At 48.0% G+C, this 13,227-nt stretch overlaps 1 protein-coding gene and 1 pseudogene across 1 annotated transcript in view; one reads left to right on the forward strand and one right to left on the reverse strand.

Annotated features, from left to right (window-relative positions):
- Nucleotides 1–889: 889 nt before the first annotated feature.
- Nucleotides 890–13,227, reverse strand: part of HIP1R (huntingtin interacting protein 1 related) — a 51,011-nt gene continuing 38,673 nt past the window's right edge. Inside the window, 13 exon segments of the mRNA XM_064272127.1 lie at nucleotides 890–10,429; nucleotides 10,432–10,453; nucleotides 10,536–10,739; nucleotides 10,829–10,890; nucleotides 10,981–11,104; nucleotides 11,200–11,305; nucleotides 11,411–11,511; nucleotides 11,777–11,839; nucleotides 11,923–11,953; nucleotides 12,141–12,199; nucleotides 12,436–12,546; nucleotides 12,634–12,770; nucleotides 12,909–13,016. Of these exon segments, the coding sequence (XP_064128197.1) occupies nucleotides 9,903–10,429; nucleotides 10,432–10,453; nucleotides 10,536–10,739; nucleotides 10,829–10,890; nucleotides 10,981–11,104; nucleotides 11,200–11,305; nucleotides 11,411–11,511; nucleotides 11,777–11,839; nucleotides 11,923–11,953; nucleotides 12,141–12,199; nucleotides 12,436–12,546; nucleotides 12,634–12,770; nucleotides 12,909–13,016 (1,655 nt within the window). The 3' untranslated portion in view covers nucleotides 890–9,902.
- Nucleotides 3,685–3,776, forward strand: LOC111747748 (U6 spliceosomal RNA; annotated as a pseudogene).

The following is a 13,227-nucleotide window of genomic DNA, read 5'->3' on the forward strand; positions in this document are numbered from 1 at the left end:
GGTGTGACTCAAATCACACCCTTGCTTGAGTCACAGCTTTTATTTTACAAGAGATAAAAGGATAGAGAAATGAGTAGAAAGCAGGGACCTCACTACCACCAAGAAAGAAGAGCTGAGTGTGGAATGCATCCTTAGGACCCAGGCTCCCTGTGCTGAGAACCTCCTAGACCCAGGGGGAGATTGATGCCAAGACACATGGAGATCTCCAAGGAACACTGGGCCTACAGGCGATAAAAGGAGACAAGGACCTTCCCCCCAGAGCCAACAGAGAAAGAAAGCCTTCCCCTAGAGCTGGTGCCCTGAATTCAGACTTCTAGCCTCCTAAACAGTGAGAGAATAAATTTGTTTGTTAAAGCCATCCACTTGTGGTATTCCTGTTATAGCAGCAGTAGATAACTAAGACACCAGCTAAGCAAAAAATCCTCCCTTGCTCCCACCCCTGGTAACCACTACTCATTTTTGACTTCTGTATATTTCCTTATTTCATATAAGTGAGATCATAGAGCATTTGCCTTTTGTAACTGACTAATTTTACTGTAGGGTCACTATGAGCCAGAATTGATTTGATGGCCATGAGTTTGGTTTTTTTGGGGGGGTTTATTTTACTTCAGCATGATGTTTTCAAGGTTCGTCCATGATGTGGCATGCATCAGTACTTCAGCCCTCTGCATGGCTGAGTAATATTCCATTGTATATATGTACTAAATTTTGTCACCCATTCATCTGTTGATGGACTTTTCGGTTGGTTCTGCCTTTTGGCTGTTGTGAAAAGTGCCGCAGTGAACATTGGCGTACATGTATCTGTGCATGTTGCATCTTTCAGGTCTTTTGGGTAAATACCTAGGAATTGCTGGGCTGCCGCATTTTACATTCCCACCAGCAATGGATGAAAGTTCCTCCATCTCTACAACCTCCACACCACCTAATGTTTTTTTTTTTTTTCTTAAATCATTTCCATTCTAGTGGGGGTGATGTGATATCTCATTGTGGTTTTGATTTGTGTCTCCCTAATAGCTAATGAAGGAGCCCTGGAAGTGCAGTGGTTAAAGTGCTTGGCTGCTTACTGAAAGGTCAGCAGCACAAATGCCCACTCTATGGGAGAAAGATGTGGAAGTCGGCTTCTGTAAAGATTTATGCCCTTGGACACCCTGTGGGGCAGTTCTACTGTCCTGCAGGGTTGCTGTGAGTTGGAATTGACGGCAGTAGGTTTTTTGGTTTTAATAGCTAATGACGCTGAGCATCTTTTCATGTGCTTGTTGGCCATTTGAATATCCTCTTTGGTGAAATATCTGTTGAAGTTCTTGCCCACTTTTTGATTGAGTTGTTTGTCATTTTGTTATTAAGTTATAGAAGTATTTTATATATTTTGGATATTAGACCCTGTTAAAGATTGAATTATGTCCCCAAAAAGTGTGTGACTGCCCACCATTTTGTCATCTGATGTGATTTTCCTATATGTTGTAAATCCTACCTCTATGTTAATGAGGCAGGATTAGAGGCAGCTCTGTTAGTGCCTACAAGATGAGGTTGTGTCTTAAGTCAGTCTCTTTTGAGACATAAAAGAGAAGCGAGCAGAGAGATGGGGACTTCATTACCACCAAATAAGAACCAGGAGAGGAGTGTGCTCCTAGACCAGGGGAGACTGATGATAAGGACCTTCCCTAGAGCTGACAGAGAGAGAGAAAGCCTTCCCCTAGAGCTGGCACCCTGAATTCAGACTTCTAGCCTCCGAGACTGTCAGAGTATAGATTTCTGTTTGTTAAAGCCATCCACTTGTGGTATTTTCTGTTACAGCAGCACTGGGTAACTAAGACAGAGCCTTATCTGGTACATGGTTCTTCAGCATTTTCTCCCAATCTGTAGGCTCTTTTCACTTTTTTGATAAAGTTCTTCGATGCCCATACATATTTAATTTTTACGAGGTCTGATTTATCTTTTGTTGTCCTGATAGCCCATCAACAGAAACTAGGTCCGACAGCTTTGCCCTTCTCTTTCTTCTTTAGTCAATGTAGGAAGGAAGTTTGTGTTTCTAGGAGTTTGTCTTTTTCATCTAGATTATTTATTTTGTTGGCACACAGTTGTTTACAGTATTCTCTTTATGATCCTTTTTATTTCTGTGGGGTCCATTATAATGTCCCCACTTTAATTTCTGATTTTAGGTATTTGCATCTTGTTTTTTTTCTTTGTCAGTGTAGCTAAGATTTATCATCTTTTCAAAGAACCAACTTCTTGCTTCATTGATTTCTCTATTTTTCTGTCCTCTATCTGTGCTCTGTAATCTCCTTCCTTTTGATTGATGTGGGTTTACAGTATTTTTACACAAATAATGTGTGCCTTTTACGTTTGTTTGTTAATGGTGCCCTCCCCACTGTGAGGTATTTTCATGAACTGGTTTATGAAAATACCGCATGTGGGGAGGGCGTGCTAGGCAAGCAAACATAGGCCTGTGTTATTTGCATAAAAATAGGGTACTTTTTCTAGTTTCTCAAGTTGTAAACTTAAGATTATTGATCTGTGATCTTTTTTTCTTTTAATACTTTATTGTTTTAGGTGAAAGTTTACACAGCAAATTAATTTCCCGTTCAGCAATTCACACACAAATTGTTCCTTAACATTGGTTGCTATCCCCACAATTGTGTTGGCATTATCCCCATTTCCACCGTCTTCCCTCTCTCCATCCCTTCAGCTTTCCCGCCCCTTTGTTTTTGGGCAGATGTTGCCCGTTTGGTGTCATATAGTTGATTGTTCTAAGGAACACATTCCCCATGGGTGGTGTTTATTTTATAGGCAAGTGTATATAGGGTCGCTATGAGTTGGAATTGACTCGATGGCAGTGGGTTTGGTTTTGGGTTTTGGTATTATTTAGCTGAAAGGTGACCTCTGGGAGTGGCTTCAGTTTCAAGCTACAAGGGTGTCTTAGGGGATAGCTTCAGGGGTTCCTCCATTCTCTATCAGTTTAGTGAGTCTGGTCTTTAATAATAGAGTTTTGTTTTTCTCCCATTCTTATCAGGACCTTCTGTTGTGTCCCTGGTCAGACTTGTTGGTAGTTACAGCTGAGTACCATCTAGTTCTTGTGCTCTCAGGCTAGAGGCGGCTCTGGTTCCTCTGGGCCGTTAGTCCTGTGGACTAATAGCTTCCTTCACTCTCCTTTGCTTTAGACAGGAAGAGACCAGTAGTTGTATCGCAGATGGACACTCAACAAGCTTTTAAGACCCCAGGCGCTACTTACCAAACTAGGATGTAAAACATTATCTTTACCAACTGTGTTAATGCCAGTTGACCTACATGTCCCAAGACTGTGGTTTTTAGTACCTCAGTTCCACAAGGTGTTCGGATATGTCTTAGAAGTTTTCATAACTGTGCCCCCTATGTGCTCTGTTATCTATATGAACACATATGCAGCACATACAAATATGTGTATACAAATGCCCACAATTCACCTATATGCACACACGTGTACTCCCATGTGCCCTCCCTCACCTATAGACCACACCTACCTACCTACCTACGTAACCACTCACAGATTTTTGGTTATTACTCTGGTTGCAGAATTGTATATGTTGTAGCATTGACTGCGGTTATCCTTTATTCTTGTGCACCTCTCAATGTCTTCATTTACTTTGGCCATCTTGTGCTGACTTCCCCCATACTGTGTATTGTCTTTCCTTTCACCAGAATTAACACGTCTACACATATACTAAAATTGGACTGATACAGAGATTAGCATGGCCCTGTGCAAGTATGACATGCAAATTTGTGAAGCGTTCCCTATTTTGTAGGAAACCGTGGTGGCGTAGTGGTTAAGTGGTACGGGTGCTAACCAAAGGGTCAGCAGTTTGAATCCGCCAGGCACTCCTTGGAAACTATGGGGCAGCTCTACTCTGTCCTATAGGGTTGCTGTGAGTCGGAATTGACTCGACAGCACTGGGTTTGGGTTTATCTATAAGTGATTCTCCCATCCTGCCATGCCTGGTAACCATCAAAGAACGTTGCTTTCTGTATGTAAACCTATTCCTGACTTTTTTTAAAAAAGTGGTATCATAAAATATTTGTTCTTCTGTGATTGACTTATTTCATTCAGCATACTGTCCTCCAGATTCATCCATGCCCTAAGATGTTTGGAAACCCTGGTGGTGTAGTGGTTAAGAGCTACAGTTGATAACCAAAGGATCGGCAGTTGGAATCCACCAGGTGCTCCTTGGAAACCCTATGGGGCAGTTCTACTCTGTCCCATAGGGTCCCCGAGTCAGAATTGACATGACAGCAATGGGTTTGGTTTTTTATTTTTGTTTGTTTTACAGACTAATCATTTATTGTTGCATAGTATTGTATTGTGTGTATGTAGCACATTTTATCCATTCATCTGTTGTGGACACTTAGGTTGTTTCCATCTTTTTGCTGTTGTGAATGCTGCAGTGAACATAGGCGTGTATATGTCTATTCGTGCCACTGCTTTTACTGCTCTAGGATATATACCTGGGAGTGGGATTGCTGGATCATATGGTGTTTCTTGCTTTTGCAGAAAGTGCCACATCATTTTCCCACAGTCGTCGTACCATTTTACAATCCCAGCAGCAGTGTGTAAGAGTTTCAGTCTTTCCACAACCTGGCCAGTATTTGTTGTTTTCTGTTTTTTTGATCAGTACCATTATTGCCAGGGTGAGATGGTATCTCACTGTAGTCTCGATTTGCTAGTGATCACAAGCCTCTCTTCGTGTTTCTTAGCTGCCTGAATGTCTTTGGTGAAGTGTATGTTCATGTCCTTTGCCGATTTTTGATTGGATTGTTTGTCTTTTTGTTGGCAGGCTGAAGTTTTTTATATACTTCAGAGATTAGACCCTTGTCAATTATGTCGTTGCCAAAATTTTTTTCCTAGTCTATAGGTTTTCCTTTTACTTTGTTAGTCTTTTGATGAGCATATGTATTTAAGTTTTAGGAGGCCCCAATAATCTAGTTTATCTTGTTTGTATATTTTCAGTTCTGTTTGATAGTATATTTATGGCATAAATTAGACCCCTAGCTTTGTCCCTATGTTATCTTCCAGGAACTTTTTATAGTTTTAGGTCTAACATTTAGGTCTTTAATCTATTTTTAGTTAGTTTTTGTATATGGTGTAAGGTATGAATTATTTCATTTTTTCACAAACGGATGTCCACTTTTGCCAACACCATTTGTTAAAGAGATGGTCTCTTTCCCATTGAATGACTTTGACTTTTGGTCAAAGATCAGCTGCCCATAGCTGGATGGATTTACTTCTGGGTTCTCAATTTTGTTCCTTTGGTCTATGTGTCTATCGTCATTCCAGTACCAGGCTGTTTAGATTACCATGGCTATATATTAAGTTCTGAGATCAACAAGTGAGAGGCCTCCTACTTTGTTCTCCTTCTTCTATAATGTTTTAGCTATTTGGGGCCTCCTTCCTTTCCATATAAAGCTGGAGGTTAGTTTTTTCATTTTGTTAAAGAATGTTGTCAGGGTTTGGATTGGGATTGCATTGTATCTATAGACATTTTCAGTCTTAAGTCTTCTAATTCACGAGCATTGTATGTTTTTTCCATTTATGTAGGTCTCCTTTGGTTTCTTGCAGTAATGCTTGTAGTTTTCCTTGTATAAGTCTTTAATGTTCCTGGTTAGGTTTATTCCTAGGTATTTTATCCATGGAAGCAGCAATCAAGAAATCAAAAGAGGACTGCGTTGAGTAAATCTGCTGCAAAGGACCTCTTTAAAGTGTCGAAGAGCAAAGATGTCACCTTGAAGACTAAGGTGTGCCTGACCCAAGCCATGGTATTTTCAGTTACATCATATGCATGTGAAAGCTAGATGATGAATAAGCAGGACCGAAGAATTGATGCCTTTGAATTGTGGTGTTGGTGAAGAATACTGAATATACCATGGATTGCCAGAAGAACGAACAAATCTGTCTCGAAAGAAGTACAACCAGAATGCTCCTCAGAAGCAAGGATGGCGAGACTGCGTCTTACATACTTTGGACACGTCAGGAGGGATCAGTCCCAGGAGAAGGACATCATGCTTGGCAGAGTACAGGGTCAGCGGAAAAGAGGAAGACCCTCAACAAGGTGGACTGACACAGTGGCTGCAACAATGAGCTCAAGCCTAGCAATGATTGTGAGGATGGCTCAGGACCAGGCAGTGTTGCGTTCTGTTGTGCTTAGGGTCGCCGTGAGTCGGAACCAACTCGACAGCACCTAACAATTTTATCCTTTTGGGGGGCTATTGTAAATGGTATTGTTTTCTTGATTTCCTTTTCAGAGTCCTCCTTGTTAGTGTAGAGAAACCAGACAGACTTTTTGTGTTGATCTTGTACCCTGCCACTTTGCTGAACCCTGTTAGTTCCAGTAACTTTCTTGTGGAATCTCTGGGATTTTTATGTACTTTCTTCCTTTTTAATGTAGGCATTTACAGCTATAAAATTCCCTCTGAGCATGGCTTTTGCCAAGTCTCATAACTTTTGATATATTGTGCTTTCATTTTCATTCAAAATGAATTTAAAAATTTAAAATTTCTTCCGTCATCCAACGGTAAATAGTGTTGTTTGATTTGCATATATTTGTGTATTTCCAGTTTTGTTATTTATATCTTCATAGTGGTCCAGAAAATACTTTGTATGATTTCACCCTTTTTAAATTTGTTGAGACTTGCTTTGTGACTTAACATGTGGTCTCTGGCCAGGAGAAGGATCCATGTGCACTGGGGAAGGATTGTGGTGCTTCTAAGTGTTCTCTATATGTCTGTTAAGTCTAGTTGGTTTTTAGCAGGGCTTCCAGCTCAGTCATGGCCAATGAAGCAAAGCTGGAACAGACCATAATTAGTGATCCAGAACCATAACTGGAACGGGAAAAATTATAGGTCAAAGCCCTGGAATTGGAGACCAGAAAGAGGTGTAATGACTGATTATCGCCACGACTGAGGAGAGTGATACACATTCAAAGCGGCACGGTTGGATGCCATCTTTGAGCAGGACACCACTGTTTCTGACTGCCCAAAATCCGATGGGCCAGAGAGTTGGTTGCTATGCAATGTGTATGCTGCCCTTGTTTTCTAGGAGAGAGATTAAGTGTCTAGGAGGGCTTTGACCCATAACTTTTACCGTTCTGGTTCCAGTTCACCCAAATTTTAAAAATTCAAGTCAGTTCTGGTGTTGTTACCTAGGCCATGATGAAACCGGGAAGAACCAGTTTGCAGCGGTGGTTCACAGGAGTGTTCAGTTCCTTTATGTACTTATTGTCTTTCTAGATGTGCTGCCATTATCGAAAGTGGCGTCGTGATGTCTCCACCTGCTGTTTTGGAGCTATTTCTTCAATTTTATCAGTGTTTGCTTTATGTATTTTGGGGCTCTGATTGTAGGCGATACAACTGTTGTATCTTTTTATTGAATCATCAGGTAATGTCTGTCTGTGTCTCTTAAGACAGATTTTGACTTGAGGTCTATTTTGTTTTTGAAATGACCACTCCAGCTTTCTTTGGTTACTATTTGCATGAAATACTTTTTCTCATCCTTTCACTTTCAATCTGTTTGTGTCGCTGGGCCTCAGATGTGTCTCTTTGTGGACAGCATATACTTAGATCATGCTTCTTAATGCAGTCTCTCGTTTGGGTGGATCATTTAGTCAATTTGTATTCACTGTACTTACTGATAAGCACTTCTGCCAGTGTGTCTAAAGTTTCTTTAGGAAGCCCTGGTGGCGTAGTGGTTAATTGGCGCAGCTTCTAATCAAAAGGTCGGCAGTTTCAATCCACCAGGCGCTCCTTGGAAACTCTACGGGGCAGTCCTACTCTGTACTGTAGGGTCACTATGAGTCGGAATCAACTTGACAGCAACGGGTTTGGTTTTTTGGTATACCCTCTTTGTCCCTTGTACTGTCAACTTTTTTGTTTTGTTGCTTTTATAGTGAATCACTTTGATTCCCTTTAGGTATTTTTCTTGTGGTTACCATAACATTTAACATCTTAACAATATGGATTAAATGGATACCAACTTAACCTTGTTGTTGTTGTCAGGTGCCATCAAGTTGGTTCCGAGTTACAGCGACCCTATAGGACAGAATATAATTGCCCCGTAGGGTTTCCAAGGAGCGGCTGGTGGACTTGAACTGCCAACCTTTTGGTTAGCAGCTGAGCTCTTACCACTACACCACCAGAGCTCCAAACCTTAGTAACATATAAAAACTGTATACCTCTACCTTACTGCTCCCTCTCTGTCTGCGATAACTCCATCTTGGTTCAGATCTGCAGCAGTGTATGAGACTCGTTGACTTGGTTCCATCTGCAGTTCCTTGCTCTCGTCTTCTGTCAGGGGACATAGATCTTTGTGTTTCTTAGTTTGGGACAGTTGGGAACATAGACGTGCTCACGCTGTTATGTTCCAGGAATTCTGGATGCTTAAGTCCCCTAATAAACATGAGGAGTCCCTGGGTGGTGCAACGGTTAGCGCTAACTGAAAGGCTGGTACTTCAAGTCGACCCAGAGGCTCCTCAGAAGAAAGGCTTGGCCATCTTCTTCAGAAATATCAGCCACTGAAAACCCTATGGAGCACAGTTCTGCTTTGACACCTATGGGGTCACCATGAGTTGGAACTGACTTGATGACAACTGGCTTAATAAATAAGAAGGCTGTATGTGGCCACGCGGTCAAGTTCAGGCCAGCCAGGAGAAATTTAACTTGAAATTCCCAATTGCAGTCGATCAGGGGTCGCCCCCTCCCTTTTTTAAAGGGGCCTAGTTTCAGCTGGGAGGGGAACCAGCAGGGAATTTGGGAGGTGTAATGGGGCCCCACCTGGCCATCTGAGATCCAGGCTGGGCACAGAGGTGGCCTCAGAGGGAAGCCTTGGGATGGTGGAGAAAAGCCATAATCTGCTGACTGTGAGCCTCCTGCCTTAAAGGAAGGAGTCAGCACTAATGTGTAAACATGCAAACCATCTCAGGGCTTCAAGTTACAGAAATCGTTCAGAGAAAAAAGCCAAAGACACTTTTGGAGGAACCAGCAGCAGCACTAGCACCTTTTTCTGTGGTCCCAAGTGCTCTGTTATTTGAAGACACTTAAGTGGTCCTGGCCAGGGCCTGAGAGGGAGAAATGAAGAACCAGCTGTAGCCCCTCCCTGTGGGGCGGTGGTTACAACAGTCAGCCAATTTTATTGCCAGTCGGCCGCCTCAGCAAAAGGAAATGCTACACTCCAAGTAAAAGATCAGGCCCTTTGTGTCAGGCCAGCCCAGGGCACAGGGCTCAGGGTGCTGGGGGAGCCCTTCCTTCCTTCCCTTCACCTCCTCCGACCACCCCTGCCACCCGTGTGCTCTCCAGGAATGCAGACAGGGCCAGGCCAGCTGGGGCTTGGGCAGGAGGGAGGGAGAACTGGCTGCCCCTCCAGAGAGGCCCAGATGGCGCTTCCTGTGAGCACCAAGCACCGCTGATCCACTGGAGGGGCCAAGTCCCCGCTTCAGGAGGGCTAGAGAGAACTCTCTATGGTGGGAGGCAGGAAGATGGGTGAATGGAAGGTGCCTGAACAGGCCCCCAGGGGCAGCCTGATTTGTACGTGAAAAAGGAAACGGGGTCACCCCAGACGCAAAGGCTGCCCTAGAGACCTGCCCCCGCTCCAGTGGGAAGCTTCAGAGGCCAGCGTCTGTCCTTTTGCATGTTAGCTTGGCCTCTCCCTAACATACTGTCTCATCTATACACTCTTTCACTCATACACATGATTTCTCACATACACTCTCATACACAGTCATATACACCGAATGACCCCTCTCTGTCATGCACACATCTCACACATACACTCTGCTTGTCTTGCATACACTTTACTTTCCTCACACGCACACCCTTCTTTCGCTCATGTACAGTGTCTTGCACTCTCATATACACTGTTACACATTCTCATATATGCTCTCTGATCACTCTCTCACACACCTTTCTCCCCTGGTTGCTGGTCCTCTGACGCCCCCCACCCCACCTGAGAGCATCTCAGCCAGCCAGTGGGCCTGTGGATTCGGTGCCCTAAGAAGGCCACAGAGAGAGGTGATGTTGGTTGGACCTTGAGTCCAAAGAGGAGGGAGGGCCTCACTCAGATGTTCCCCAAGTGGCCCTGTTTCCCAGTGTACAGAGTAGAAACTTATAAAGAAGAGAGCTAGCCCTGAAGGTGAAGCAACGTTCATGCGTTCCTGAAGAGTTACGGCTAGGGCCGGCGGGGCCCTGGCTGCTCCGACACTTCCTGTCACAGATCGATAGAGATGCAGGCCAGCCCGGGAGCTGTCTGCAACGTCCTGCTGGCTCCTTGGGCCTCGCGAATGGGCTGGTGCCACCTGCTGGAGACAGACCGTGCCCTCGGAGGTCCGTGCCAGCTCAGGGCAGCCACAAGGGCCCGGCCGCCAGCAGCCTCCCCGCTGCGGCCAGGGTGCCCCGTAGTTCACGAGCTGAGCTGGTAGATGCTGTCCTTTTTGTCAAGCTGCAGAGGTCAGAGGGGGAGCTCAGTGGGGCTGGGCCGGCCTGTGCACCTCCTCCACCCTGTCCAGCACTGACACTGGTACCTGGTGGTCCTGCCTGGGGCCCACACTGGGCTTGTGGGCCAGGGGCGGCTTGGAGGCCCTGCTGCGGGGCACAGGGCTGAGCTGGCCTGGCTCCTCCTCCCCGGGCGTGCCCACGCTGCCGGCCAGCACATAGTGCTGCTTTCTCAGCTCCCCCAGTCGCACACGCTCCACCTCCAGGGTCTTCTCCAGCTCCAGCACTCGCACCTGCAGCCCAGCACACCCCACTCAGTGCGGCCCCAGGCCTCTCCCCGGGACGCCCCTCGTTGGTGCTCAGTCCCCCAGAGGGTACCTACCTGGGACTCCATCTCCTGCTTCTTCAGCTTGATGAGGGACAGGCCTGAGAAGTCCATGGTGTCTGTGGCCCAAAAGACGAGAGGGTAAGTGTCTGGGCTGTGGCCCTGAGAGGCGACCCCCACCGGATGCCACTGAGGCTTTGGCCACTCGCCTCTGTCTTCGATTTGCTCCTGGCCTGACTTGGTGGAGGCCACCACTTTGGCAGCCATCTCGTTGACGGTGCGGGAGCACTCCTGCAGGTGACTGAGGTGGTGGCTGTGCTTGTCGGCCTTCACCTGGGGAGGGCCGGGAGGGGCTGGTTAGGGTCTGCAGCCTGGGGCAGCCCCGTGGAGGACACGGAGGCCAGGCGCGGTAGAGCCTGTCTGCTCACCTTGGAGGCAGCCACCAGCTGGGCGGTGCTGGCCGCAATCTCGTGGGAGCAGACGATGAGCTGCTCGTACTTGCCAGTGTGCAGCACCACCTTGTCAGCCGCCTCCCTGGGGGCAGCGGGAGCTGTCGGGCTGGGCCTCCCCACTACACCCAGCAGGCAGCCCGCACTCCAGACTTGGGGCAGCACCCACCCCCGCGCCCCGGCGACTTACACCAGCTGCGTGGCCCCCCAGCCCACTGCCTTGGAGGCAGAGATGAGACCCTCAGTCCAGCGCGAATTCTTGGCGTAAAATTCCTGCTGCGTGGCTGCCCCCTAGTGGCGACAGGAGGACAGGGTGGACCAGATCAAGTGCCACACGTGATGGGGGGATCCCCCTTCTCTCCCCTCTCCAAGCCACAAAGGGCCGGGTCCCTGAAGCCCCCCTGGGCGTTGGGCAGGGGGTGCTAGAGGGGTTAGGCTCAAACTCCAAGGCACATTGTGTGTGAGTAGGGGGGATATTCTTATCACACTTGGGCATCTCCTGCCTGGGCCCAGGGTAGGGTGTGGCCCGTGAGGCCCCTGCCCACCCACTGCTCACCCTGCCGCCCTCCACAATCTCCTTCTGCAGGCTGGTGGATGTCATCACCAGGAGCCGGATGGCCTAGAGAGACCAACATGCGTGTCACCTCAGGTGTCATTTGGGGGCAGCCCACCAGACACAGGGCCCACTGCTCAGCCACTCACCTTCATCAGGTCTGTGCAGGACTTGAGGATCCTGGGAAGGAGCAGGAGGAAGTGAGGGGGAGAGAAGAGACCAACCTCCCAGCTGGCTCATAAGTGAAGCCACGGAAGTGCCTCAGTGTGGCCCCTAGCCGCACCCCCTTTTTGGAGCACCAAGCCGCCACTGGGAGGACCACAGTGTGGCCACCCCATGTGGAGAGTGGGAACAGAGTGGGTCTCACCTCTCATTCACTTCCAGCTTCACCCCAGAGCTCGCGTGCCGGGCCTGGTTCATCATGTCCTAGACCCAACAGTGGAGCCATGAGCAGGGCTGGGGAGGGGACCCCAGTGCTAAACCAGCCCCCCAGAACAGCCACTTAGCCAAAGAAGAAAGAGTGTGTGGTACCAGGTCAGGGTGGGGACACCAGGGGCCACCTCCCCAGCCCTCAACTCTGATTTGGAGAAGGCTCTGGAAAACACTGTCTGGCCCTTGCCCAAAAGCAGAAACGGGCACAGTCCCCACACCCTGGTTCTCACCTCTATCCTCCGAACTGCATCTTCAATGGCCGCCGACGTGGCTGCCATTTCCTTGTCAACCATGGCTCCAAGCTCCTCCTGACGCACGTCCAGACTCTTGGGCTTTAGCTCCTGGGGGAAGGGGGCACAGGTGCTCAGTCCCTGTATCTTGCCTCAAGGCTCCCCTCTGCCTGTGCCCTGTTTGGTGGCCGCACTCACCTGGCCCAGCTGAAGGATACCCTGCAGGGACGTGCGCACCAGGCCGGGCTGTGCCCGTGGCAGAGCCTGCCGGTCCTGCAGCTGCCCCACCAGCTCCAGGCCACGGGCCCCGCATTCCCTGCAGATGTCCATCAGGCCTGAGGAGGGGAGACGGATGTCAGCACAGAAATCCTTGGAAAAGGCCCTGCAAGCAGGCCTCCCCAGCCCGTGGTCCACCAAGAAGGCCTCGTGTGAGACAGGCAGGGCAGCTGGAGGCCATTGTCCGGGACACTCACGGTCTGCATGGTCGGTGGGTGCCAGGTGCGAGGTGGCACTGCCATTGATGATGGTGTCTGCAGCCAGGTGGGAGAACCGGGTCAGGGCTGCCACCAGGGCAGAGGCATCTGCAGGCCGACAGGGCAGAGGTCAGCGAGCAGGAAGGCAGCAGAAGCCTGGCATGGCGCCATCTACCACGTCCTGGCTGGGGCTTTCCAAGTAGCCAGTCTCATTTACTGTCCTTGTAGCCCCGAGGCCTCGGCTCTGATACCCTCCATACTGAGGATGATGAGAGGAAGGCTGGGCGGAAAAGACCTGCCCCAGGTCACGGAGCCTGAG

This window comes from Loxodonta africana, chromosome 19 (genome assembly GCF_030014295.1).
Source record: "Loxodonta africana isolate mLoxAfr1 chromosome 19, mLoxAfr1.hap2, whole genome shotgun sequence".
In the NCBI taxonomy this organism is placed as follows: Eukaryota; Metazoa; Chordata; class Mammalia; order Proboscidea; family Elephantidae; genus Loxodonta; species Loxodonta africana.